This window comes from Lepisosteus platostomus, chromosome 14 (genome assembly GCF_059453375.1).
Source record: "Lepisosteus platostomus isolate fLepPlt1 chromosome 14, fLepPlt1.hap1, whole genome shotgun sequence".
Taxonomy (NCBI): Eukaryota; Metazoa; Chordata; class Actinopteri; order Semionotiformes; family Lepisosteidae; genus Lepisosteus; species Lepisosteus platostomus.
The window spans coordinates 18,768,830-18,793,451 of NC_142624.1; the positions used below are offsets into that span (position 1 = coordinate 18,768,830).

The window sequence follows — 24,622 nt, forward strand, 5'->3', positions numbered from 1 at the left end:
GCATAGACCATCCCTTTTCCCATCGATTCTGGGAGGAGTAAGAAGAACAGAAAGTTTTTTGATTCGGCTTGTGGCGTTTGTTTCCTTAATCATTCTAACTCCAGAATACCGTCTTAAATTTTGAATCGCGGAAGCCACCTAATGTAATGTATTTCTGAATTTTTTTTCTTGATTTTTAAATCCTGGTAGTCTGTATTTTGAATAAAATATTATTTAAGTAACCGAAACGGCCACAAGATATTGTGAGTCGATACAGAAATTATTCATGATGGAATTACGGATTTTGAGCCCTTTGGTTGTTGTTGTTCTTGTTAACCTGGCTGTAGTCTACGCTCAGACTTCCGCACCTGGAGTATGTAAGTCATTTTTCTGTTGTTAAGTGTTAGCAAGTTTACAACGTAAAGGAGACTGATATGTTATTTACCCTTCTTTTTCTGTTACTAAACTCTTATCGGAAATATGAAAAGATATCACCTGTTGTTGAAAAAATATTGTGGGTGGGTTTCAAATTGGCTGGTTTTGATTTAACTAATGAAGTGACATTGAGAAATCCTTGTACGGAACTTTAAGATTTTAACGTACTAATATTCCGGGTCAATTTTATTACACTTAAATTTTCGAGTCACTTTTCCTCATATATTGACTTCAAGATTAGTAGTAATTTAGCTAGATTTCAGGTGAGTTGCATTTCTGAGTATTGTCAGAATTTGTATTGTGATTTTTAATTAACCGTCGTCTGTTTTACCATGAAGTGATTTTACCCCCAGCGTTCATAAAGGACCTTGATAACGAGAAAAAGACTGATGTTTATCTCACAAAACAGGCTTAAAAATGCTGATTTTCCCGTTTGTCTGGGGAAGCTGCCCTGGAAAATGTTTAGTGTTTTAAATAGAACTGCTTTTTTATATTCCCCATTTAACCCAATTTGAGACGACTAGACGGGGATGAAATTATTCATTAAAGTTCAATTGTCTAGTGATGACTGTAAAAGGGATTAGAGTTTAATGTTGGGGATCAGTGGAAAATTAAGACAATAATGCATATGGACGACATTCGCTTAATTAAAAATAGTTAACGAAAAAATAATCAGAATTTAGTTAGAAGTTAAAAAATAGTTAATTAGAACAACAACTGTATGTAACTAAGCTTGGGTGAAACAAGAAAACAGGACACTAGATCATCAAGGAATTTGGTTTGAGAGCGCAGTGTGAAAGTATGAAAATCATGAAAATAGAAAATGGGGGGAAAAAGGACAAGCTTTAACCTTGCAGGCTTATGGAGGCGATTCTGGTCCAGGGTTGAGGAGGGTGGCTTCAGTGGTGCATTTCTATTTTTAAAACTTGAGCACTTAGATTCGTATAACTATTCATTCGCATCTTCCAAAACAAGGAAGTCGGTATGTCACAGTTTTCTGTAGTAAAATGACCAGACGTTTTGTCCCTGTGTAGTCCCTTTTAGTGAGGGAATACAGCCCAGATTGGTTAATAGGCCTCAGTTCTTGTTTTTCAGTTTAACCTAGCTGTATTTTAGACAATTTTAGTTTAACCTCTTGCATTTTGTGTGGAGTAGAGGCCGAACTTGACCTGTTGTTCTTCCTATGCCACTGAATTCAGTTAAATCCACCAAAGGGATTATTGGCTCTCTACTTGTAATTCGCACATGGGGGATTTGAGCCTTTTTTGTTTTGGAAACCAAGAAACAGTTAGCTGTTGTTTCTGTATAAAAAAGAAAACAAGCCTAATGTTGTGCCTCGTATATAAAATTCAGATGAGTCTGTCTTAGGAATGTTTGATATCATATTTTCACTGAATTGAGAATATCTAATCTCTGAAATGAAAGAAAAAAAACAATTCATCTTTTATAAGTGTAAAAATACTTTTGTGTTTTTCCCCAGCCTGTACTTTATTTATAAAGGTTTTTGAAGATTTTTATATTACCTTTTAAAAAGATGAAAGTCCTATAATAATTTATTTTTGAAGTAATGCCCTCTGTGGCCTGTATTAAGTGACATTTTAATCTGGGGTAGTTACAAAACTGCTCAAAGCATCATGGTTGGAAAACGTATATTTAGAGTCAGGATTGAAGATGCTTGCACATACAGGTACACAACATAAAGATCCTGTGTTTTCTTGATATAAAATATGTTCTCTACTCAGGGGAAATAAGTGCACATATTAGTCTCTCCTGATTGCCTAAATGAATTGTGAATTTATCACATTCTCATCACTATCTGTTCTGTCTCTGTTGTTTTCCACAGCCTGTGCTACATATTCCAACACCAGCTGTGAACAGTGTCTGAAAAATGTTTCGGTGAGTGTGAGGTCTTTTTCACAGCATTGATGCCATTTGAACCTGGTCATCAACCAGTTAAGTATGTACTTTTGGCCTGGACCGCCACAGTACTTTTCAACAGTAATTTTCCAAAGTACACTATTTGTACTGCATTTTCAGTGTTGCACCCAGGAAGCGCAGACAAAAAAGCTAGGAAAGCTAGCTATGGGGTGGGAAAATTTCAAGTGACAATGCGGGTGGAACATGAACTGGTTGGCCAATTACGTTAGCACTAGTCATTCAGGTTAGTTTACTTTAAGGTATGCGGAGCTATGTGTTTTTTTCATTTTTATACAGTAGTAGGTTTAATATCATATGTTTATATTGGTAGTTTTTAAATACTTTTGTTTTCTTTTTAGGGATTGCCTTTGGGAATCAACAGACTTTGTGGAATTGCTTTTTCCCCCTTTTATTACTCTGCTAGGTCTTGTAATAGACTTCCTTGTCTCATAGGAAGAAGAAGGTGATTTTTGGGAGAGGTCCATATGCTTACTAGACCTAGACTTGCATGATTTTTCTTTTTTATTTCTGCGATATAAAGTGATTGAAGAAACAAAAGTAGTCAGTGCTAGATGTGAATGTTTTAATACAATTAAATTGTAGCATGAATGAGTAAAGTTTCTTAAAGGGACTTTGAAAGTGGGTGGTTGTTAGTGTTGTCGTAAAAATATAAGTGAGACAATCCCAGTCTGTGGTTAAACCCACTCCAAATGTATACTTTACACTGTACTAGATGTAAATAGCCTGTATTTTCTGAAAGTAGTCACCTAGTGACTTGCACAACAAACGTGCTTGTAATTGTGTTCTTTTTTTTTTCTAGGTATAGCTACTACTTAAATTTTAACACAATATTTATCGGTGTGGAAAACTATGGCCTGCTCAAAAGAAAATTAGGATTCCAGTTTTTTACCAACCAGTCACCGATAGTAGTTTCCTACTTCAGCTAACACTGAGTTTTTCACACACCTTCTATGTGGGTACTAAGAGACTGTTAACTGAAAAAAGAAAATTAAAGAAATCCAGTCTTGTTAATTCAAGAAAGACAGCATAAAGGGGAGGACATTTGACCCATTTAGGCTGTTTGGTTGTGAGTTGCTGTTTTATCAGTTTACCAGGCTATCGTCTTCGACGGTATTGCAGGGTAGCTTTTTCTAGACTTATACCAAGCTTTTGCAAAAGTATCCCTCCCCTTTTTAGTTTTTGCCTTTTTCCAGTTGTGTTCCCTTGTTCATGTTTCACTAGTGATTCTGAAAAAGTCTATTGGTTTGAGTTTGTCAATGCCTTTGAATATTTTGAATACTTGAATCGGGTCCCCATATTGTCTTCTCCGTTCAGGACTAAAGAGATTCCATTCTTGTCATTCATCCTGTCAGAGTAGGACATGCTTTAATGTTTAAACCCTGGAATGTATCTGGCTACTCTGCTCTGATTGCAGAGTAGTGGGATATTTTTTGTAAGGTGGTGACCAAAACTGAACAGTATTCTTAACATCCTAGATATAAATTCTGCATTCCTGACTGCTGTTAGAAGTTCATCATATACTGAACAAGGTCAATTAATCATGCTTTAGAAGTAACAGTAATCTTATCATTGAAGTTTTGACTGTGACATGTTTCTGGCATATTTTTAAGGTTAAGAATTTTGCATTCCAAATGCTTTTCCAAACCATTTATTTTGGAAAATGGCACTGCATGCCAGTTTTTTAAAGACATTTTTGATGTAAGTTATGATAACTGAGTCTATACAGCATGGGTAGACATGGAATATGCATTTTTGACATCAAAATAGTGTAATATGACTTTTTGTTCACATTAGGTGCACTACATCAATAAGTATTGTTCATGCACTGTTTTATTTAATCCCATATGTTTATACAGTATACTGATTTCTCTGACAAAAATATTGGCCATTCAGGCTAATGTTTCACTGGCACAGTGGTTGGAACATTTTGAAGGGTCTGTTATTGGACGCATTACCATATGCATATTTGTATGTGATTATTTCTTGTTCCTATTTTAAAAAAACTTCATAACATTGTCTTGAGGATCACACTTTGATGATCTCTAAAAGTCCCTCCCAGCATGTTTGTTTAACATGTCATTTGACACTTTTTTCATGGGAGATGTTAAAAAGGATGTCATATCTGATATGAAGCAACAGCCATCTTGCAGCAATGTTGTGATGTAGGTTAGCTGGTTAAGAATTTACAGTGTTAGTGTTGTGAAAGTATGATTCTGTGAAAACTAAAGCCCCTCTTGATCTGTTTAAGGGAAAGTTTAAAAAAAAAATCATTAAAAATTATATCACAAAACACTGAATCCCCAGAACTGTAAATGATCAGGGCTGGAGCTGTGTGCTGAGTTGTTAATCCTGTGACTTTTACGTTATAATGATTCACATATAAGTGATATATGTACAAACCACCATCACCTACCATTAGGAGATACTTAATAGTACAATTCATCGATTCACAGGTACATTATATAATTACTATATTTTGCCTAAATATTGTTTTATTTACAATTCCCTATGGAGACCTTCATAGTGAGATTTTACATTTTTGATGCAATTTAGTATTTTCAAGAATTGTTTAAATATGAGCAGTTAGTCATTTTGTTAAAGTGACATTCTGAGTCAACTACTCAGTACAGTTGTAGACATGAGTCTACATGTTATTAGGGGCAGTATAGTTATGTGGCAACAAACATTGCTGTCTCAGAGCTTTAGGGTGCTGAGTGCAAGTCTGGTTTCTATCTCCATATGTGGAATAAGATTGTTTCCCTCATGTTTATATGGGTTTGATTGGCTGTTTTAAAGTTTTATATGTGCCCCTGCATTTTGTGGCATCTTGTGTATAGGGAGAGCAGCCATGTGCTTTTGGTCCTTTCATCAACTGTAATTTCAGGATCACTTAGAAATATAGCTGTCTGATAATGAGTAGATGGATGCAATACTATTGTTCTTACTATTTTAAAAGGCTGAAACCCGTGCCATACTGTTCATAAATCAAACGTCAGTATGTTTAATTTGAAGGTGAAGATTCAGTGTTAAGCATATTTGGCTACTTGGTTGGTTGGAAGTCAATGAAAAAAAGAGAGTTTGAAATGTACAAGGTTCTTTGTATGGAGATGAAAACTTAACAGTGGCTCACCTTTACAAATGAAGATGTGTAAGACATGAGTGATGAGTGTGCTCCTGCATTTTTGTGTATTGCAGTGCCTGTGGTGTAAAACAAATACGCGATGCATCGACTATCCTGTGAGGACCATTCTGCCACCCCATTCCCTCTGCCCCCTGTCCTCGGCGCGATGGGGCATGTGCTGGAGTAAGAATTTCCACTATTCCCTCCTGATGCATGGCTCTCCAGGAGTAGTCCTGGACAGCTAGACTGTCTCATGATGTTTATTCAAGACAAGCTTTGTCTTTTTTCTCATATATCATGTTGTTTGAGATTTTTTTTTGTATACTTCTACATTCTTAAAGCTCAGATTTCACAACTATAAAAACTTCATTCTTTCTGGTACCTTTGTCCATGTTGTTACTGATTTGTAACTTAAAGGGGAACTGCAACGCTATTTTCATATTCGAGGTTAAAACGAATCAGCATTGATGAGTGCATTTCAAACCTCTACGAAAGTAAAATGTACACAGTACATTGTAAAGCCTCCAATTTACACCACAAAAGGGCTGAAATTTCCAGGTATGCTTAGCACAATGTTCTGTGATTCAGACCGAGGCAACAATACTTTGAGTGACGTGTGGCCCTATGATATTGTAAACAAGCAGGCGTGTGAATATTTTTCTTTCAATCCAATAGAAATATTGCTTCTGATTTCGATAAGGTTTTGCCGACAAATAGTACTTACTTGTTTACTCTGCATGCAGATCACATTGGAACATTTCTGCGGTGAAATGTCTGCTGCACAACCTGTTTTTATTTCGCTTGTATGTCACTACATTAGTCATGACTGAGACTAGTGAGCAGGAAGGGCAGAATCATGTCTCAATTCGTGGGAACTTGAATGCGAGTTTGTGACAACATGGCAACTTACAGTACACGATTTTGTGCTTAATTCAAAATTTGTACATTTTTTTTATTTCAGTCTGTTGCTATTTCCAGTAAGGTGGATAAATAATACAAGATAAGTATTCTTAAAGGCAGCAAGCTATGAGTGAGCTTGTCACACTGTAATAAGGAAGAATTTTCTTTTTTTACGTGGTTTAAAGCTGAATAATCTATGGTGTAAGTATCCTTTCCTGGATTTCTTGGAGAAACCTCTTCCATTTCTGTTTATTAATTAGTCAAGAAGGAGGTAGCTTAGTTACCAATGTGATGCCAAACAGAAGAAAGTCAGAATTGTTCTCAAGTGAAGATACAATTTTTGCATATTTTGAAATGTTCCTAACGTGACAACAATTTTAAATCAAAGGTGAGCTACACAAGATCTTGAAAGTCGTCATGTTACCATATGATCTTAATATGATCTGTTGAAAAAATCTGCATACTTTGTGTACTTCAGGAGCAGGTTGGTTGAAATTAAATGTTTTGATTTCCTGTCTCACGATGTCAATAAAAATAGTTTTGTCGATATATTCTTGTAAGATAAGGATATAACCTTGGATCATTTCTTTGGACTGATTTTGTTTAAAGTTTCAATTGGATTTCTTAAAACATAATTCAGGATCTCTTAGAACTCTAGCTATATTTTGAATATGCTTTCAGTTTTAACAATTTGATTTTAAGATGTGGCATTCAAGTCATGTTTTGATTGCAAATTGCTTCCCTTGAAAAAGGTGTTGACTGTTCTTCTAAAATAATTTTAAAAATGCTATTGATAGATGACTGAAGAATTTCATTAATGTTTAAAGTAACTGGCCCAGTGTCAATCGCTAGTAATGTCATTGTATCTCGCGGTAGTAATGTTTTTGTTTTCCCCATATTTTTGGAACGAACTGCAATCTTGTGGAACACACATTTCCTTTTAAACCAGAATTTAGAAGTATATCCATTTTGAGTGATACTAAGCCTTCATTGCTGTCATGAATATCATAGCAGCTGTCTTTAATTCCAGGCTTGGATGCATCCAGCAGCACACTGCTTAAAGACTGACTGAAAATAAAGTTTGTGGATTGTCATCTAGCTAAGAATTTAAATGAGCTTGTAGTGTTATGTTAAACAGGCCAGGCTAGAGAACATTTCTTATTCAAATTTGTCTTTTGCAAAATGGTAGGCTGGGTTCAGTTACCTGAATTCATCGAGCTGTCGTCACCATTATGTTAAAAGCCATTTTGAGATAATCCAAAGTTTTTCATTTTGTGAACCGCAAGCTGGGTGATGGTGGATGGTGCTGGTACCTGCCTTATCATGAAAGAAGGTAGAAAAAAGTAATAGGAATCTTCAGTATGAAAAATAGGATTTGTTTTTTGTTGTATAATGACTTATTACTGTGTGTTTTGCTCTCCAGTGGATTTCCAGGCTCTGATTATTGCCATATCTGTAATAGCTGGGATCATCCTCATTGCCATTTTCATCTGCTGCTTCTGTTGCTGCAAGTGTGAAAAAACAGGGTAAGTTTCCCGAAAATAATTCGAAGTATACAAAGGTCTTTTAACAGCCGTCTCTTTTGAAACCTTTCGACTGGCCTTTGCACAAGTTAGATGAGCTCCACAATATACAAAGTCAACATCTACTGTACGTTACTTTAGTTTTTGATTCTGTGTAATTGTTTAAATTTAGAAAAAGCATTTTGTGACACGTAGTCACATGCAGATTTTAATGCATTTTTCATGGTTGTTTGAACCTTAACTTCATAATATGTATTTGGCACTTGTGTTAACTGAGATATTTTTTGGCAGTGTTACATATCTTCTCAGCAACAGGAGAAGATTAAAAATTTCAAACAGCACTTTTTCATGTGACTTGCGTTCGCTTGCTGTTTTAGCAATAGATGCATTCTTTCCCACTACACAAGCCTCTTACAGTACAACCCGGCTTAAGTCTGATTGCCCGGAGGGGTATCACCTCATAAATGTTGGAACATGCTGGGTAGTCATTTTATTCTATAAGCCTAGCAGCTATTCAAAGTATTTTTGAATCTGGTAACAAAGTGTCCACTTGTCCATCCCCCGTTGTGGCACACACAACTTGAAAAAGTACATAAATCTGAAAGTTTAAAATCTAACCCATACAGTATATGAACATGTGTGGTTGTCGAACCATTCTATTAAGACATGATAGTAAAATATGACCTATGATTTGCACTTTAATTTCGCCTGACATGTGACCACCTGACTCGTTGAATAAAGGCAAAGGAAAACATTTAAATGTTTCTTTAACAAATGTATTTTATTGTTCACGTCAAGCAAAATGAAATCATGCAAAAGTGCTGTTTGAAAATGTTAATCTTCTCAAGTTACTGACTCAGAGGGTGTGTTACACAATGCTAAATAAATATCACAGTTAACACCAGAGGTTGTATTTCTGTTTTGTGGAAAAGTAATATCTTGTAGAATGTAACTTCATGCATTAAGTGCAATTCTATTTTTGATTTATTTCAGTATTCCTAAACTAGATGCAAAATTTGCGCATCAAGCAGAGAAAAGGAAGGCACGTCAGGAGGAGAGGTGAGCTAGTCTAAAATTGTATGATAGTGTTACATTCCAGGCTCTGTGATACCTGTATTTATGCTATAAATATAGCTGTATGCTATATTTACTTTTCTTTTGTACAATTGTAGATTATACAGATGGTTTACTTTTATCTCACCTTAGCTACTTCATTCCATTGAGAATCTAAGCCACTTGGATGTCCACAGTCTTCTTTTAATCTTTTGGTTTCCTTTACTTTTTTCTTCTTTTTAATGTTCTTTCCTGTTCTTGTCTTTGAACTTTCATGGTTCTCTACCTGTGTATCCTTTTTCTGTCTTTTCTCTATATAATTTTATCCTTCTCATTTCTGTTTTCTTTCCCCATCTTGCTCTTGCCTGGTTCGGATCAGGCCTGGAGACTGTGATCTAAATATGCAACTTATTATCCGTGGGAACAAGTAAAGGTTTATTCCATGCTGAAAAGAGAAGAAAAGAAACACATTTCAGGTGTTGATGCCCGAAAAAGGCTCAACAGTTTCTTCTCCTTTTCAGCATGGAATAAACCTTCACTTCTACCTTTGCAGCCTACGCATGCTGACACAGCTACCTACTTGAATTATTTTCTGTTGCACTTTATTTTCTTCAAAAAAAAGTAAAAAAGTATCAAAAAACCTGGATGAGCAGGTTTTAAATAAAGAACTGCAAATGGAAGAACTGCAAACTGTCTGTTTTGTTATTTTAAACAATTTTAAAATAATCATAATAAACATAAGTCTAGTGACTAGAAAGGGTTTTAAGATGGCATCCACATACTGTCTTTTTAATAGTGATGTATTAATAAATTCATTGTCTTAAAGATATGATTAAGATGAAATATCTTAAGGAACATTCGATAAATTGGGTAATGAGAAGAATGTGAGGAAATTATGCTAAAAAGGTCATGAATTGCATTTTAATAGTTTAACAGCAATGTTCCCTCAATTTGTTTACTCACTAAGGCAACTGGAGTGTCTCCTGAGCACAAATGTCACTGCTCTGAGCTTTGGGGGTGTGTTAACCTTGGGCACGCCCAAAAAGTGTCTAAAAACATTAGGGGAAAGTTTGATTCACTTGTAACTTAATTTAATTTGCAATGGCATAACAACACATTCTTTAGCACCCCATAATGCTAGGAACTGTCTGTTTAAATTCAGTTATACAGTAATGTTTGCTTGAATCCTACATTTATCTTGTTTTAGGCTTGTAGAGCAACATTATTTTATAATTCCCCTACAGCAGACTGAGACCAAATGACAGCACCACTGAATAGCATATTCAGAGAAGTGATTACTTAAGTGAGATATAATCATTTACAAAACTAAGTGGGAAATAAGAAGATATAATGTAATGTTGATGGTTTTGGAAGTTCTCTTTCTTCCACATGGAAAGATGATGCAATTTATTTTAGGTAAAACCAAAAACTGTAGGCCCTCTGGGAATTGGGTTTGAAAGCCCTTTATATTTTAGTGATACATTGTGACAATTTACCATTCCTAGTACTACAGATTTGTCTTCCGGACTCTGAAAAAGGAAATTCAGATATGCTATGGTTTGTTATGCATTTAAGGGAGAATTATTTTACAATTTATGTAATGTTCTAAAAGAAACATAAAATGTTTTGCCTTCACCTTGCTTAGTGATGGTACTGTACAATTCTAATGTCATGAGGTCCTGAACCATTACTTCAAACATTTAATTGCATTCTTTTTTAAATGCTTTTGTATAATGACAGTAGATACTGAAGTAAAAGAGAAAAAAAACTATTCTCTGACTGATACTTCCTTGACTTGTAATTACTCATCAACTTCAGGTTGGAACTTTCAGAAAGGAGTGTGTAAAAGATGTCTCTACTTTAATAGGATTAGTTTACTTTTTAAGCACCCATTCTCTCTTTATTGAACCTGCCTCCTGGTAGATTTTTGGGATGGTTAGACCTTGCAGCATGACTTTGAAAGATTGTCATTAAGAGGAATGTTGTTTCGTACGTAACTGCACCATTTCATATGACGTGCTTACTGTAAACTTCAGCAGTAGTTATGGTCTGACCTAACCAGTTTAGTATTTGACAACACAGCCTAGTGATCCCAGCCATAAAACATAAGATGGACAGCTGTTTCTTTGCAGCTTAAAAAGATTTCCTTGTCTCCTTGCAGGAAAGCCGAGATGAAAATGAGACACGATGAAATCAGAAGGAAATATGGTAAGCAACTCAAAACAACATATCCCTTTCTTACAGAATCAAAGGACTTTATTAAGAGATTTATAGAAAGTCACACGAGAATTTCTGACTGAAGTGCTTGCAGTATGAATCTGTGTAGTTTCTCTAAGAAATCAAACATGCCAGTTATCTTTCAGAAAGAAATGAATAATTGCTGCATAACCAACAACTACCCTGTTGTGAAAGGAATTTAATATTACATATGATGCACACTCCCTCTGTTGGTGAAAACAAATACAACATGTAATTGAAAAAGGAAGTACACCTTGTATCTGATTCAGTTTATTCATTTGATATCATACGGAGATCTTTGACGTAAATTAGATGGTAATATGTTGTTTAAATGTGGTGCTGAGACAAGTTTGCACTTTTTATGGTGCTTTTGTCATATTATTTATGTGCTACAAATTAAGTACTTCAGTACCTAAAGCAAGAGGAGTTTGAGCAGCTTTCTGTTCTTTTAATAAAATATTGTTTTGGCTATGGTGAAAGGGTAAGCTTTGTAGCTTTGTAAGCGATGGAATCTGGATGTCATATTCTGGCTTCTTTACTTGTTATTTCATTTATGTAGTTTTTTTAAACTCCTTTTATTATGTGGTACAGCTTGAAAGTATGCAAATGCATTCAATTAATTTTTCTCTTTTAGGTTTAACGACGAGCAACCCTTACTCTAAATTTGAAAACAATTAACTCCAGTGGAACCAGAGGCTCCTCAACTTTCCAAACCTTTATTCGATGGACGAACAAATTCCTGTTAGACCACTGATTGCAGATTTTTCTCTTACTGATTAGAAAATTCCAACATTAAACAATAATGCCAATTAAATATAAATTGTTTTGTGAAGGTGAGTGAACCATATTGCTCTTTGCACACACACACCTTTACATCTCATTGTAGAAGAACCAGTTTAAGAGATTTTCCTTTGTAAAAGCTGAATTATCTCTAATTCCACTAAGAGTTGAGTTGTTTAAAACTTGTAGACAGAAGCAATAAATGCAATGCATATCTGAAAATAATTTAGTGTTCCTAAATACAATTAATAACATCTATTATTTTAAAATTTAATCTAGCAAATTTAAGATTGTCAAAGAACTCTTTTAGGTTTAGGAGTTTTAAGTTCAAGAGGTGATGTGAATACATTAGTTAAAGGTCAGGATTCTGAATTTGTCTGATTTCCCAGAGCAGTAGACTCAGCAAACAAGATATTTAAACTAGGCTTCCGCATTGGTTAGGGTTACAACAAAGTCATTTATAATATTAAGATATTTTTCAGTACCATTTAGTCTAGCTCAGGTGATACCATTTTGGGTTTCTTAAAAATACTATATTTTAAGTAGCTATTAAAAATTCGAATGTAATTTTGTTCTTACTTTGTACGAATAAAGACGTGGAGTTAGTTACTATTAAATTAAGACGTTTGTGACTCTAGCCTGATAAGACTGACTCATTTCATAAGCGCATTTCTGTTTAAAAAGAGAAGAATCTGATAATGTCATGTGTGGTTGCTATTTTTATCTGGAAATGTCTGCAAAAATTATTTTCCCACAGTGATAGTTTGAAGAAAATACTGGTGTAAAGTTCTGTGAAATTATACACAGAGCTAACTGCTTGGAATTCACTCAAAGATTGAAATAGCTCTTTTTTTCTCAAGTTTTTGCTCCTTCAGTGGTAGTGACAAAACATAAAAGAAAAGAATGATGTTTCCTGTTATAAATGCTAATGCAGTTTTGGCTTTGTTCCTGTAATTGCTAGACTTAATATCTTTTTGAAAAAATATTTAGATTTCTGTTTGGACGACAAATTGTTCTCAGACATGATAGCATTTTAACATCATAGTTATTCTGAAACAATCTGCATTGCAAACCATTACAAAGAGGGTATTTTTAACAAAGCTTTCGTGTGTAGAATAACAATTTTTAATGGGTTGAAACAGCAAACTAATCGGGCACTTGTGGCATTTCATATAGGGACAGATCAAAGAGAAATGCTTGATATGGGTCTAATGGTATAGCCACTTTGAGAAGTTTCACAATGGTGAATACTTTCAGATATGGTCACGACTTATTGAAAGCCTGTTTTTGACACATTGCTAAATGTATACGCAAACCTTGTTAGTAACTGTTCTGGAAGGCAGATGTTGGCGGCAGACACTGAGCAGTAAGTTTGTAACACTTATGGAAATTTTACACTTGAAGCACAGCTGCCTATATTATATATACCAAAGGAATAAGAGGAAGAGTTAGCTTTTAAGGGTTAAGCGCTCCCTTGATAGTTCAGTAGATCATCTCAGCCCAGTACTCTCTAAATCTCAGCTTTGTATTTGATCATTACTCACACCGAATGTAGAGCTTTACTTAAGTAAGTATGTGCTGCACTGTTTTACACTCGTTTTTATAGAAATATAGGACCTTCATACTTTTTGCCCGTTAAGCCTTTTTCATACGACTCAAACCATGAGTAAGGAAACCATTGTGCCTTACATCTTGTGCCTTAAAACAGCGCTTTGCCGACAAATTCACTGACCAAAAATGAGTAGAGGTTGCTTGTTGATATTAATCTTAAGTATATTTTTGTATCTGTTAAAAGCAGCACATTATATATATATATGATGTTATTTACTGTGGTATTTAAAACTTCACGGTTTTTTGAATTTGTATAATGGTAATTTTGGTGTTTCCTAATAAATTGCAAATGTAGTGCGATCACATAGTGATTTCTGTGTAGTTTTAATGTTTCATTTATTAGCTTACCATTAAAAAGAGCTTTTCTGTTTTAATAAAAGAAAAAAAACTATTCATCTCTTGTTGCTGTGCCTTTATTTAAACAAACAAAGATTTTATGCAAAATGTCCTATTGTTTTCCATTTAATTTTATTTAGATGACAATACAATAGGTGAATGTACAAGGAGATTTTTGGTTTGCTTTCATAAATGCTTTGCTCCTTTGAGATTGAACGAAGGGTAATTTGGGGAAATCTTTCCACTTAGTTAGGTTAATATGGTTACAATCTTTGCTGTGTTCTTACATAATTGGGTCTCTCCTGCTTCTGTAAGTAAACACAATGATTAAACTTTGTAGGATCATATGAGCACAATAAATATTACAATGGGAGGCCACGTGGCCTATGTAGCTCATGAGGTTGGTAGTAGCTAATGTGTGGATCTCTTCCATCCATTTCTTTGAAGATACCAAAGTATTTGCTTGGATAGCATGGTTGGGTATCGATCATAATTTTATGACATTACATTCTGCTATGCAGCAATTATGCCTTTGGGTTGCCTTGGTAAATGTGTGCCTTTCAGTATGGACCAAGTTTATTATCATCTAGCTCCTGTTTAAGAGCTAGTGGAAGAGTGACTTACGTTGCATGTCCCCTTAGTGATGAGGACTAGGTTTAAAATGCACACAAGTAGCTTATTCAGTAGAAATATCTCATGTGAGCTGTAAAGAAAGTAGTGAATAGCAGAAGCTTATCGTGTAGTATTGTATCGTATAGTACAGTCCCTTATTTCATCTAAAATGACAGATCATAACCTGAAAATTCTTCACATTTCACCTCATCAGAAAAAAGGAGGCTCGAAGTACAAAACAATTCTCAAAGAATTCTCAACTTCTACTGTACATGTGCAGTGTAGGGAATTTCTTCTTATAGTAGCATGGCCTAAGACTATATACAGTTAGGGAGTGAGTAGTTTGTCTTAGATTATATAGCAATGTACTTGAACTGTTTCAGTAGCAAAGGTCATGAATTTCTGTTGCTTCTAACTTGTTTTTGAGACAAGAAAGTGAATTAAACGTGGGCAACAGCCAAAAATAGCAAAAAAGAAACTTGAAAAAGAATCATCACATGAGAGCAGCTATTCTTCACAAAACTTTAATTTTTTTTTCACATCTTGCAGAAAAACTCTTTTGACTTTTAAACATCTGACACTGAAGACTGAATATGGAAGCTTTACAATTCAGGAAGCTCACAATTCTGGTGGGAACTGAAGTCATTAGAGTCAATTTAGTAAGTAATGTATACCACCTCTGCCCACCTGTACATAATCTATCATATCCAAAACTCAAAAACCAGGTTTTTTGTGTGTGACCTTCCATTAATTAGATAAATGGGAACAAATATGCCCTCGCTTGGGGAAGTGAAGGTTGAAAAATGAAGACAAGAAATCGGAGCCAAGTACAATTAATTTAGCAGGGTTTTTTTGCGCAGCCACGTAACGTCTCAGGCAACTCTCTCCTTTACTTCCTCTGCGTGGTCTAAAAAAAAATGTTCATAGTGCGACCTCTAGTGGCAAAGTATAGTACGACAATAACAAGAGGGAAAAGGACACGAGTGATAGAGAATTGGGCCCAAATTAGTCAAGTCAGTTTATTGTGCTTAACTTGATCCGCACTATTTAGAAATTATTTTTTTAAAAGACGGGGGAAATAAGCAACAAGTGGTGACTGAATATTATAAATCCAAATATATTTATTATCTTCCCTGTGTTCCGTGTAGTTCGTGCAACTACAGAAATGTCCAACAGTCCGAATAGAGTAGCTTTACTTACCTTCTGTTCTCGTAAGATGTTAATTTCGGAATTGAACTGAAAAGGACAAAAGCTTGTGTGTGGAAACATTCGCAACTTTATCTGTCAATTTAGTTTTGACACAAGGAATGTTATGTGGATATGAATCTGAGGTTTTCATCAAGCAGTTTCTTTACAGATCCCAGTGAATCAGAATTAGTAACACAACTGGTAGTTTGTTACAAAGACATTTTGGGAACTACAATAAGGTAGTTTCCTATAATCCATCCTCAAATACTTTTCGGAAGCAATCCATTAGGCTGATTTTATCAACCCTTTCATGACTTTAAATATTTGAATGAAGTATGCATATGGGATATGGGATATCTATTTTACCAGCGACATGTATTTGTATGCACTTGTCTGCAAGTCCTAACTTGACTTTCTCAACGAGTTTTTTTAAAGAAACACTAGTATTACCAAACATTGCACAAGGTATTGCATCTGAGCATATTTCATGTGCACGTTTTTAAAAAAAGTGACATTTTTCAATATAATCACCTCAATGTAGCAAAACTATTTATCTTAATGTTAACCAAAGGTAATGTTAATGCGTAAGTTTTATCAGTTTAAATTCATCGAGAGTTATTTAAGCACTCAATACAGAATGTTTTCAGAGTTTGTAAGATTTGTGAATTAGTGCTCGTCCGGGGAATCGTTTAATATGCATTATACGGTATTGCTGAACCTTGTATTCTTATGTGATCTATTTGATATAAAAAATAATTCCCAGTGAATATGAAGGGAAATTAATCGTTCTCAATGTGCTTAAGGATATTATTAAATTAATAATATTTATTTGATTTTAATGTTATTTAACCACTACGGGTAGTTCCCTCGTCCCTTTGCTTCTAATACGATTATCATCAGCCAAAATAACTTAAAAGGTAATTTTGCACTTTTTATCAGTTTAATGCAAAAGACAATAATGGTTCACTGTCCGAGACGCTTCTACATTTGACATTTAACATGTTAAATGTGCTACATGTGTAACATGTGTCATTTAAGGTAAATGTCAAGCATTCGTTTATCACTTACTGTAAATATCACTATAACTTTCAGTACTGTAGGAGTACTTTATCTTCTCGTCCGAACACCGAGCGCCCCCTGTCGTCATAAAATAATCAAATATCACATATCAGAATAAACGGCATTGTATAAATTAATTAGCAAATTGATTTATTTTGGTGTATAAAAATATTAGAGATTAGCTAAACTTGTTTGTTCCAGCGCATTATACATACAGCTAGTTTTGAGCAAGTTAAAGCAAAAATCCTCACTATGGCGATCTCCGCGACACCCAACTGCTTGCAGGACATGCGCGTACCCGAGAACGTGTCACGTGACGTGCTTTCTACCTATCAGTGACTGGGCTCTTCAGGCACAAGGCGCGTTCCAGTGGTGGAGACGACTGGCAGAGGTGTATTGAAAAGCTGTCCTTCAATAAATCCACACCGAAAACTTACAAATCAGAGGCATCATGTCTGAAGAAAAGCCAAAGGTAAGATTCTGATGCTTTTAAAAAAGACGATCTATATTTTGTGTGATTATTTAGCGGTATGGGTAATCAGGCTGTGTTTAGGGCAGGGGATTCCTCATTTTTGTGAGTAGAATGAGAACCAAAATATATGCAATAAAAAAATAAAATCTGCTATTTGGAATTTGGAAGCATAGGTTGGTACTTCAGCAAAATTTACTAAGGTGCATTAGGATGGGGCTTTTCATTGAAATTGCGCCATTGTTTCCCTCTGCCGCGCAATCTCCTCGGGTTGGAATTCAGTGTGTGCTTTGCGCGATTTTCTTTGTGAAAGGGTAATGGAGTCGCAAAGCAGAGCTACGCCTTCGGCGTAAGAAATGCCGCAAAGGAGAGAGGTGCTGAGCGGAAAGATGCACAGTGCAAGCAGCCTCCATTTACAAAGCTGAGCGCATCACCGTTATGCAGTTTAAACAGTGCTTTTTGGTAAAGCACACTTTACACGACCGTGGAGGGAGTGATTACCTTTTCATTTGTTTACATAGGTATTCGTTTTAACTATGATTTCGTCCCATTTAGTTTGTAATTTCACTGGGGGAGGGGGTACGTTAATGAATATGGCCTTGTACCTTGTTACAAATTACAAAGTTGAGAAAGAACGTGAAACTACAATAAATCCCAATCTCTATCAATTAATGATAACGTTTCTTCCCCTGTACTGAAATAAGGCAGTTCATTCGTTGAGAATAAAGTGTACATCTTTTTTCGATGACAAATTATGAACATCTCCTGTCATGCCAATTCTATGCCATCACAATATTAGGCAAGTAATAGTAACGTAAGGTACGTTTTATATTTGGCAATAATGATAAAAAGTACAATATTTCCAATGTATGCAGCACAACTGATAAAACATGGCGATTTTGCTGGTGATGCTCAGCCAACGTATTAAACACAACGATCCATAGGAATATATTGGTTCAAGTAAATCATTACGTACTGTAAAGATTTTCGCTGTAGCTGTCAAAAAGTAACAAAATAACCAACGTATGAGATGCTTTCAGCAGTTAGTGTGCAGAAAAAATGGTCGATGCTTTAGTACACGTTATGAGGGTTCTAAAGTAACTTGATTTGTTTACACCGAGCTACTTTGTTACTACGTATTTGAGCAGATTAATCCATGTTTGATAGTCTTGTTTTTAATTCACTTTCAGGAAGCAGTGAAAACCGAGAATGACCACATTAACCTGAAGGTGGCTGGTCAGGATGGCTCTGTTGTCCAGTTTAAAATTAAAAGACACACCCCCCTCAGCAAACTTATGAAGGCATACTGCGAAAGACAGGTAAACATTCCTTTGAAGTATTTTTCTTTACCGTGATCTTCCTTAAAGTGCCTTTATAAGGATGTAGGCAACCATACTTGAGTGTCAAAGACTACATATCTTCATAACATTTTAGGACGTGCACTCTTTCCTTTGGTGGTGTTTCCCTGTATGCATTGGTGCAAAATAATTCATAAGGTTTGATTCATGTGTGGATGCAGGGCATCTGTAATTGTGTGCACAAACAGTATAAATCTAGAGCTACTTTCCCTTCATAATGATTAATCTTTTCTTGGATGGAGCCTGTAAAATCTTCAGCATTGCACAGGCTTATTAAGTGCACATTGTGTATGTGGGTGCAAGAATTATGGCATGGGGTTTCTCAAACTTTGGACACTTGCAGGACTTCAGGTTTTTATTTTGAGGAATAATCTGGTCTGAGCACAATCCTGCCTTTAAAAGGTGAGCACCCAAGTTCCAGAGAAATGGAACAAAAAAGAAAGAATTCAGTGCAGATGTGCCTTTTAAGTATGCCAGGCTACAGTACTGTACGCCAGGACAAAGGGTTTTACAGTTACTACAGGGATCAGGCAATTACAACACAAATTAAAACAAGCCAAAAATACCCACTAAAATCTTAGTTTTTAAAATAGTCATGCTGCAAGGCATAGTATATGCAAATTAGTTGTAGCAGCACTTGAAGAAAAGACAGTTGTGGCTTGCTTTAAAGCTCAAATGCAAAATAAAAAAACAACAATATTTTAACTATATCAACATGCAAACAAACCTGCATTCCTGACCATTGTTTTCTCAAAAACCGTCACCTCTTAGGCTACAAGGAATGGTTAATTCCACACTGAAACATAGAAGGAGAAATTCAAGGTATTGACTGTTGAGCCGGCAGCTGTTTCTTCTTTTTAGTTTTCTGTGTGGAATTAATCTTAACTTGTTCCTTTGGAATCGCGTCACAGTGAGTCTGTTTTAGAGAGAAAGAATGATGTAATCCTGTGCTTAATTGTCTTTGTGTAGGCGAACGTTATGTTAACAATTGTCCTGTATATGCCCTGATCAGTCTGGGAATGCACAAACTGTCAATGTTTAAATAGTATAATGCAGATTATATTTTATTGCATGCCCACATTATTTAGGATAATATAGAACTATATGGACAATATGCTTATTTACTGTTTAGTCGCCAGATGGATTGGATTTATGGCAGGCTTCAGTGTAGGTTTTGTGGTTTACACTTAAAACAGTAATCAGGGAAATAGTTCTGTTAGAGAGTTATTTATAAAGGACAGGACACATTTTTGTGTTCTTTTCATTTAAGTGCTGAATGTTACAGTTAATGCTTACCTCTCTTACTCCACTTTAAAGATGTGTACCAGTGATTATAGCAGTACTTACCTTTCAAAAAACATTTCTGTCTCTAAAGGTTTGAGTATTGTCCAGAGAAACATCTTTCTAATGGAGTGCTAAGCCTAATCATAAACTTATTTGTCTATAATTAGTCCACAAGTATTCTGTGATTTTCTGAATTGTCCATTTTTTGAAGGCTAGAAATATGAGGGAGCAGTTTTCCTCTTCAGTTTCCTGTAATATATATATATTTTATTTAGTATTGATGGTTCTTTTAATTAGACCCAGCTGATTAGGACTAGCCAGCTGTGTGTTGCTCACCTATGCTCACAAGTATGAGCCCTGTCACTCCATGCAGGAAAATGAGGATGTGAAGGGAGACTCCTCATGTCACAGGCACTACATCTGGAGGCTCAGTGCTAAATGGAGGAAAGACACATCCCCAAACAGCATATCATATGTGCAGGCACCCAGGAAACCACAGGGCTCAGTGTGTCGCTGAGGGCCCTGGTCAACTCTGCAGCCTAACCTCGGCAGTGCTCAGCCAGTCGCATGCTTTCCACTGGAGAAATGCCTGTCATTGCTGGCTAGTGACGTGACCCAACATCAAACTGGTGACCACAGAGCTTTAGTCTGTGCTTAGCAAGCACATTCACCAGTTGTGCTGCTTTGGAGGCATGGGAAATGTAATAGTCACTGTCTGCCTGCACCTTTAATGACAACATATTGTATTTTAGCTTTGACTGCCATTTGAGCTATTTAGAGTGGGTACTGGTAATGTTGCAAAGTGAAATGTTTACATGCGGTTATTCATGAGGGTTTAACTATTCTGTTTTTTGTTTCCCAGGGTCTGTCAATTAGGCAAATTAGATTCAGGTTTGATGGACAGCCAATCAATGAAACAGACACACCTGCGCAGGTAAGGACAAACTCAAAACAATTCAGAGGCACTTAAAGCCTGCTTCTGTTTGTCACAACTGTAGTTTTAGGCTCGCCCTGTCCGTTCCACCTGAATTTTCCTTCTTAAATGAAATGAGATGTTTTTGACATTACCTGCTGTGTTCTGTTGTTGTGCTGCTGGAGCACAATGGATGCTGCAGGCCCTCCAAGACAGTACCCACTTCTGTAGTGGACAATATAGATCTCCTCATACATGTGATTGATTTGGGACTGAAGGCACTATAGAAATACAGGCAATACTTATTCCATTTCCTGTCACAGTAGCAAACCTGAACTATTGATAGCTTAATGTAATTTGTACCTTGATGTACCTATTTTAGCAAGAACCTGCAGCACGTTTGAAGCATCAGAAGTATCACATCTTTTATAAGTATGGAGGTCCGACGCCTGTTGACTTGAATACTTGTATATTACAAGTTTAAGTTTGTTTTGAGGTGAACATTTTTTTTACATATTACAGTTAATATGTAATGTTTAAAAATTATTTAGACTGATTATAAGTATTGCATTCAGGCATACCAGAGGGCATTTGCACAATGTTGTCCTTGTTGCTTTTGAAGAACTGTGTAATAGTGGTTGTACGTTTGCAACAAGTGCCACTCTGAAGGTCTGCACTGGCACTCGCTGACCATACAGCCTTGGAAGAAGTGATCTTTGGTGTTCAATTGCTGTATATTGAGCAGTGATATCCTGTTTCAAGATCTATAGTCAAGAGGCATTGATAGAAAAGTAAATCCTTGAAAACTGGAACCAGATAATTAAATGATGTGAACACTGGTTTGCAGTAGAAGGAAGCTTTTAATGTCATTCTGATTTTGGATTATCAACAAGTTTTTTCATAGTAAAGAACTTGGCCTTTGTTAACTGCAGATATTGTGTATACATTTTGAAAACAACTCCCTATATGAAAAGTATGTGTTTGCTTTCAGCTTGAGATGGAAGACGAAGACACTATTGATGTATTTCAACAGCAGACCGGTGGAGTGTGTTAAAGGTGTACATCCTTCCTTAAAGAGGACTGCGGACCTGGAGTAAAACCCACTTTACTAAGCTTTTTTATTTCTTTTTTCCCCCCTCCAAATACTCGGTTTTAATGTTTTTTCCTCATAAACCCCCCCCCTGGACTGTTGTGGAAACAAAGTCTGAGTTTGAACGCTGGTTTTAAATGGTAACCATGACTCACTGGGAGCAAAGGATTCTTTAAACATCCATCCTGAGTACACATGAATTAAAGTGCATGGTACGTAGAGAGCATTTGTGGTTTCCCCTCGAAAAATGCATGATATCTAATCGTGGAATTTAATGATGGACTGTGAGGTGTTAGGGGGAATCAAGTTCAGGTTTGTTTCAGTGAGTGTAAAAAATTGTGAAGAGCACATTCTTGGAGTCATGCTGTGCGTTTTTCAGTGGGCTCATTTTATGATACCAATTGAGATTAAATTAATAAAGCCACAATTATTTTGGAGTAATGCTGGGGTACAAACTGCTTTGTAGACAGTATACTGTGCAAACCTTTTTTTGAAGTAGACAAGACAAGTTCAAGTTCATTGTATAATGCTTTATAAAGAAAGGAGGTATAAAGTGTTGCATTTTAAAGCAGACTCTGACTATGGTGTTAACTGACTTAAAGTGCAACCTTATACTGTTCAATGAGGGGAAGTGGACTTGACAGTTTGGTTTTCCCCTCACCTTTTTTTTTTCTTCCGGACTAAAGAATGGGCGTTTTCTTTAAAATTAAGATGTGTAATGATTTTTTTTCTACACAATTGTTCAAGAGAGTCTTGCTTCATTAACCTGTATTCTGCGAGTTTCTGCATTTCCTTTTCATTGGGGTGGGAGGGAGGTGGGCAAGGTAGAAATTTCCACTGAATCTGTCATGTTTCTCTACTGATTTGTACATTATTTGTTGTCCTTTACTACTGTATACAATAAATATAGTTTGGTACTCAGATTGCTTGTCAAAGTTATTGGTTTCAAAGCCTATTTTCTCTGTTGGATAATAATCTCACTCCACTACTAACCACCTGACTGTTACATTCATCTAATGTTTTTTATGCCAGCCACACCTTTTTTGTTGGCTTTGGTTGTAACATTGAAAAGTATATTTTCACACTGAGATTATTTACTGCTCTTAACAGAACATTCGTGCACACTCTGGTGATTTTAATGATAAAGACCACAGGAATGAAAAATAATTGGTCCCATTTATGTCATTTATAAAATTCAACAACTATTTGTGAACTGAATTTGAAAGAGTCCCATTTCGATTAAGTTAACTTGGCGTTCTAAAGTCTTTGAGCAGTATCTGCAGATTTATACAAAGCAAGGATTGTGTAAGGAATGAGTATTATCAAGCGCTTTGAGAAGCCACCTTTAAAGGTGCTATATAAAATAAAGTTTATTATTATTAAGCATCAGCTGCACCTATTGCCAGCACACAGAAAGAGAAACTAAGTTTACTTAGATTGAGGAAATCCCAAGAAATCTGTTTTATACATTGTACAGGATCTCAATGAGGTACTGCAGGAAAAAAGTTTACTGTGAAGAGTCAAGGGTGGTACAGGAGCCGATTACCTGGGATATCTCAGTAAATGTAAGAGGTTTTGGGAAGACAACACTTTGCTTTTCAGTTCTTGCGTAACTTGATAAATCCTAGTTTAAGAAGTATTTTTAATGAATGAAAAACGGCTGGGGAGGTGTGGACTAATTTGACATTACATTTTGATTTCGCAGATAAAAGTCCTCCGGCCTTCAGAGGGTGCTGTAAGTAAAGCGGATAGTAAGTTTTTAGCATCTACGTGCTCTAAAATAACCCGGAACAGGTTATTTTCTGCAGTTGCGTTTGTTGTGTTGATACGTCTGCGAAGGAAAGAAGAATTTAGCCTAGTTTTTATTTCTTTCGTTACATTTCTTTATAAATGGCTGGGACAGCGTTGAAAAGACTTATGGCTGAATATAAACGTAAGTGCAGCTGCGTATTGTGAACGTCTGTTAGGCGTTGTTTGTGCCAATTTAGTTTGTTTAATCTGAAAAGTTCCGAAAAGCTTGTGAAGCAATGACAGCCTTTATTTGCGGTGTTTGCTGATGTGTTTGATAAAGCAGGCTGCTGCTGAGCACTGGTTTTAGTCAAGAAGTTCTGAGTTTCGGGTGGGATTTTAGTTGGAACCAGGTCAGATGATTTGCAGCAACTCAGTCTTCTCATACAATGTTCGGTTTGGGAATTTATACCAAATTCAGGATGGACTGTGAAATATTTAAATTCGTCTGTTTCAGTTCAGTTTCGCTCTAATGACTCCTTGCTGTGGCCTTATTTGATATATCTAGAGATTGTGTTTCAGGTTGTTTTAGTATAATATTATTTTCGTTAAAATGTAGGAGCAATCGCAGTACATTTTGTACGAAGCTTCTTTTCTTATATTCGTGTATACTGTTATTGACCATATACAGCACAGTCCTTGAAGTCAGACTTGTCCTTCTGTTATGAATCCAGTGGTTCAAGGGACATTCAATCTTATTTGGAAAATGCGGTTTTGAGATATGGCCGTGCAATGATGTATGCAAAGCTGGAATTTTTTTTTTCTGCGCTTCAACTCCATTTTTGTTTGTTTTTGGTTAAGCTACATAATTCATGAACTGTAGATTTGTACATTTGTCTCGGATATTTCACATTTGTTCTACTTTATCAACCCGGTTCCTCCTTCTTAGTAGAAATAGAATTATATGGTTCTTGCCATGGAAATGTCAGATATTTTGTTTTAAGATA

At 35.8% G+C, this 24,622-nt stretch overlaps 3 protein-coding genes across 3 annotated transcripts in view; all 3 read left to right on the forward strand.

Moving 5' to 3' along the window:
- On the forward strand, positions 1 to 13,971 carry pttg1ipb (PTTG1 interacting protein b). Its single transcript, XM_088607340.1, has 7 exons — positions 1 to 356; positions 2,258 to 2,310; positions 5,548 to 5,656; positions 7,797 to 7,899; positions 8,890 to 8,955; positions 11,111 to 11,157; positions 11,822 to 13,971. The coding sequence occupies exons 1-7, from the start codon at positions 266 to 268 to the stop codon at positions 11,863 to 11,865; spliced, it is 513 nt and encodes a 170-aa protein (XP_088463466.1). The 5' UTR covers positions 1 to 265; the 3' UTR covers positions 11,866 to 13,971.
- A 3,116-nt stretch (positions 13,972 to 17,087) lies between these two features.
- LOC148648936 (small ubiquitin-related modifier 3) lies at positions 17,088 to 22,810 on the forward strand. Its single transcript, XM_088607342.1, has 4 exons — positions 17,088 to 17,245; positions 18,433 to 18,561; positions 20,747 to 20,818; positions 21,789 to 22,810. The coding sequence occupies exons 1-4, from the start codon at positions 17,225 to 17,227 to the stop codon at positions 21,849 to 21,851; spliced, it is 285 nt and encodes a 94-aa protein (XP_088463468.1). The 5' UTR covers positions 17,088 to 17,224; the 3' UTR covers positions 21,852 to 22,810.
- An 852-nt stretch (positions 22,811 to 23,662) lies between these two features.
- Positions 23,663 to 24,622, forward strand: part of ube2g2 (ubiquitin-conjugating enzyme E2G 2 (UBC7 homolog, yeast)) — a 38,734-nt gene continuing 37,774 nt past the window's right edge. The window contains exon 1 of the mRNA XM_088607341.1: positions 23,663 to 23,820. Within this exon, the coding sequence (XP_088463467.1) occupies positions 23,778 to 23,820 (43 nt within the window). The 5' untranslated portion in view covers positions 23,663 to 23,777. The remainder of the gene's footprint in view (positions 23,821 to 24,622) is intronic.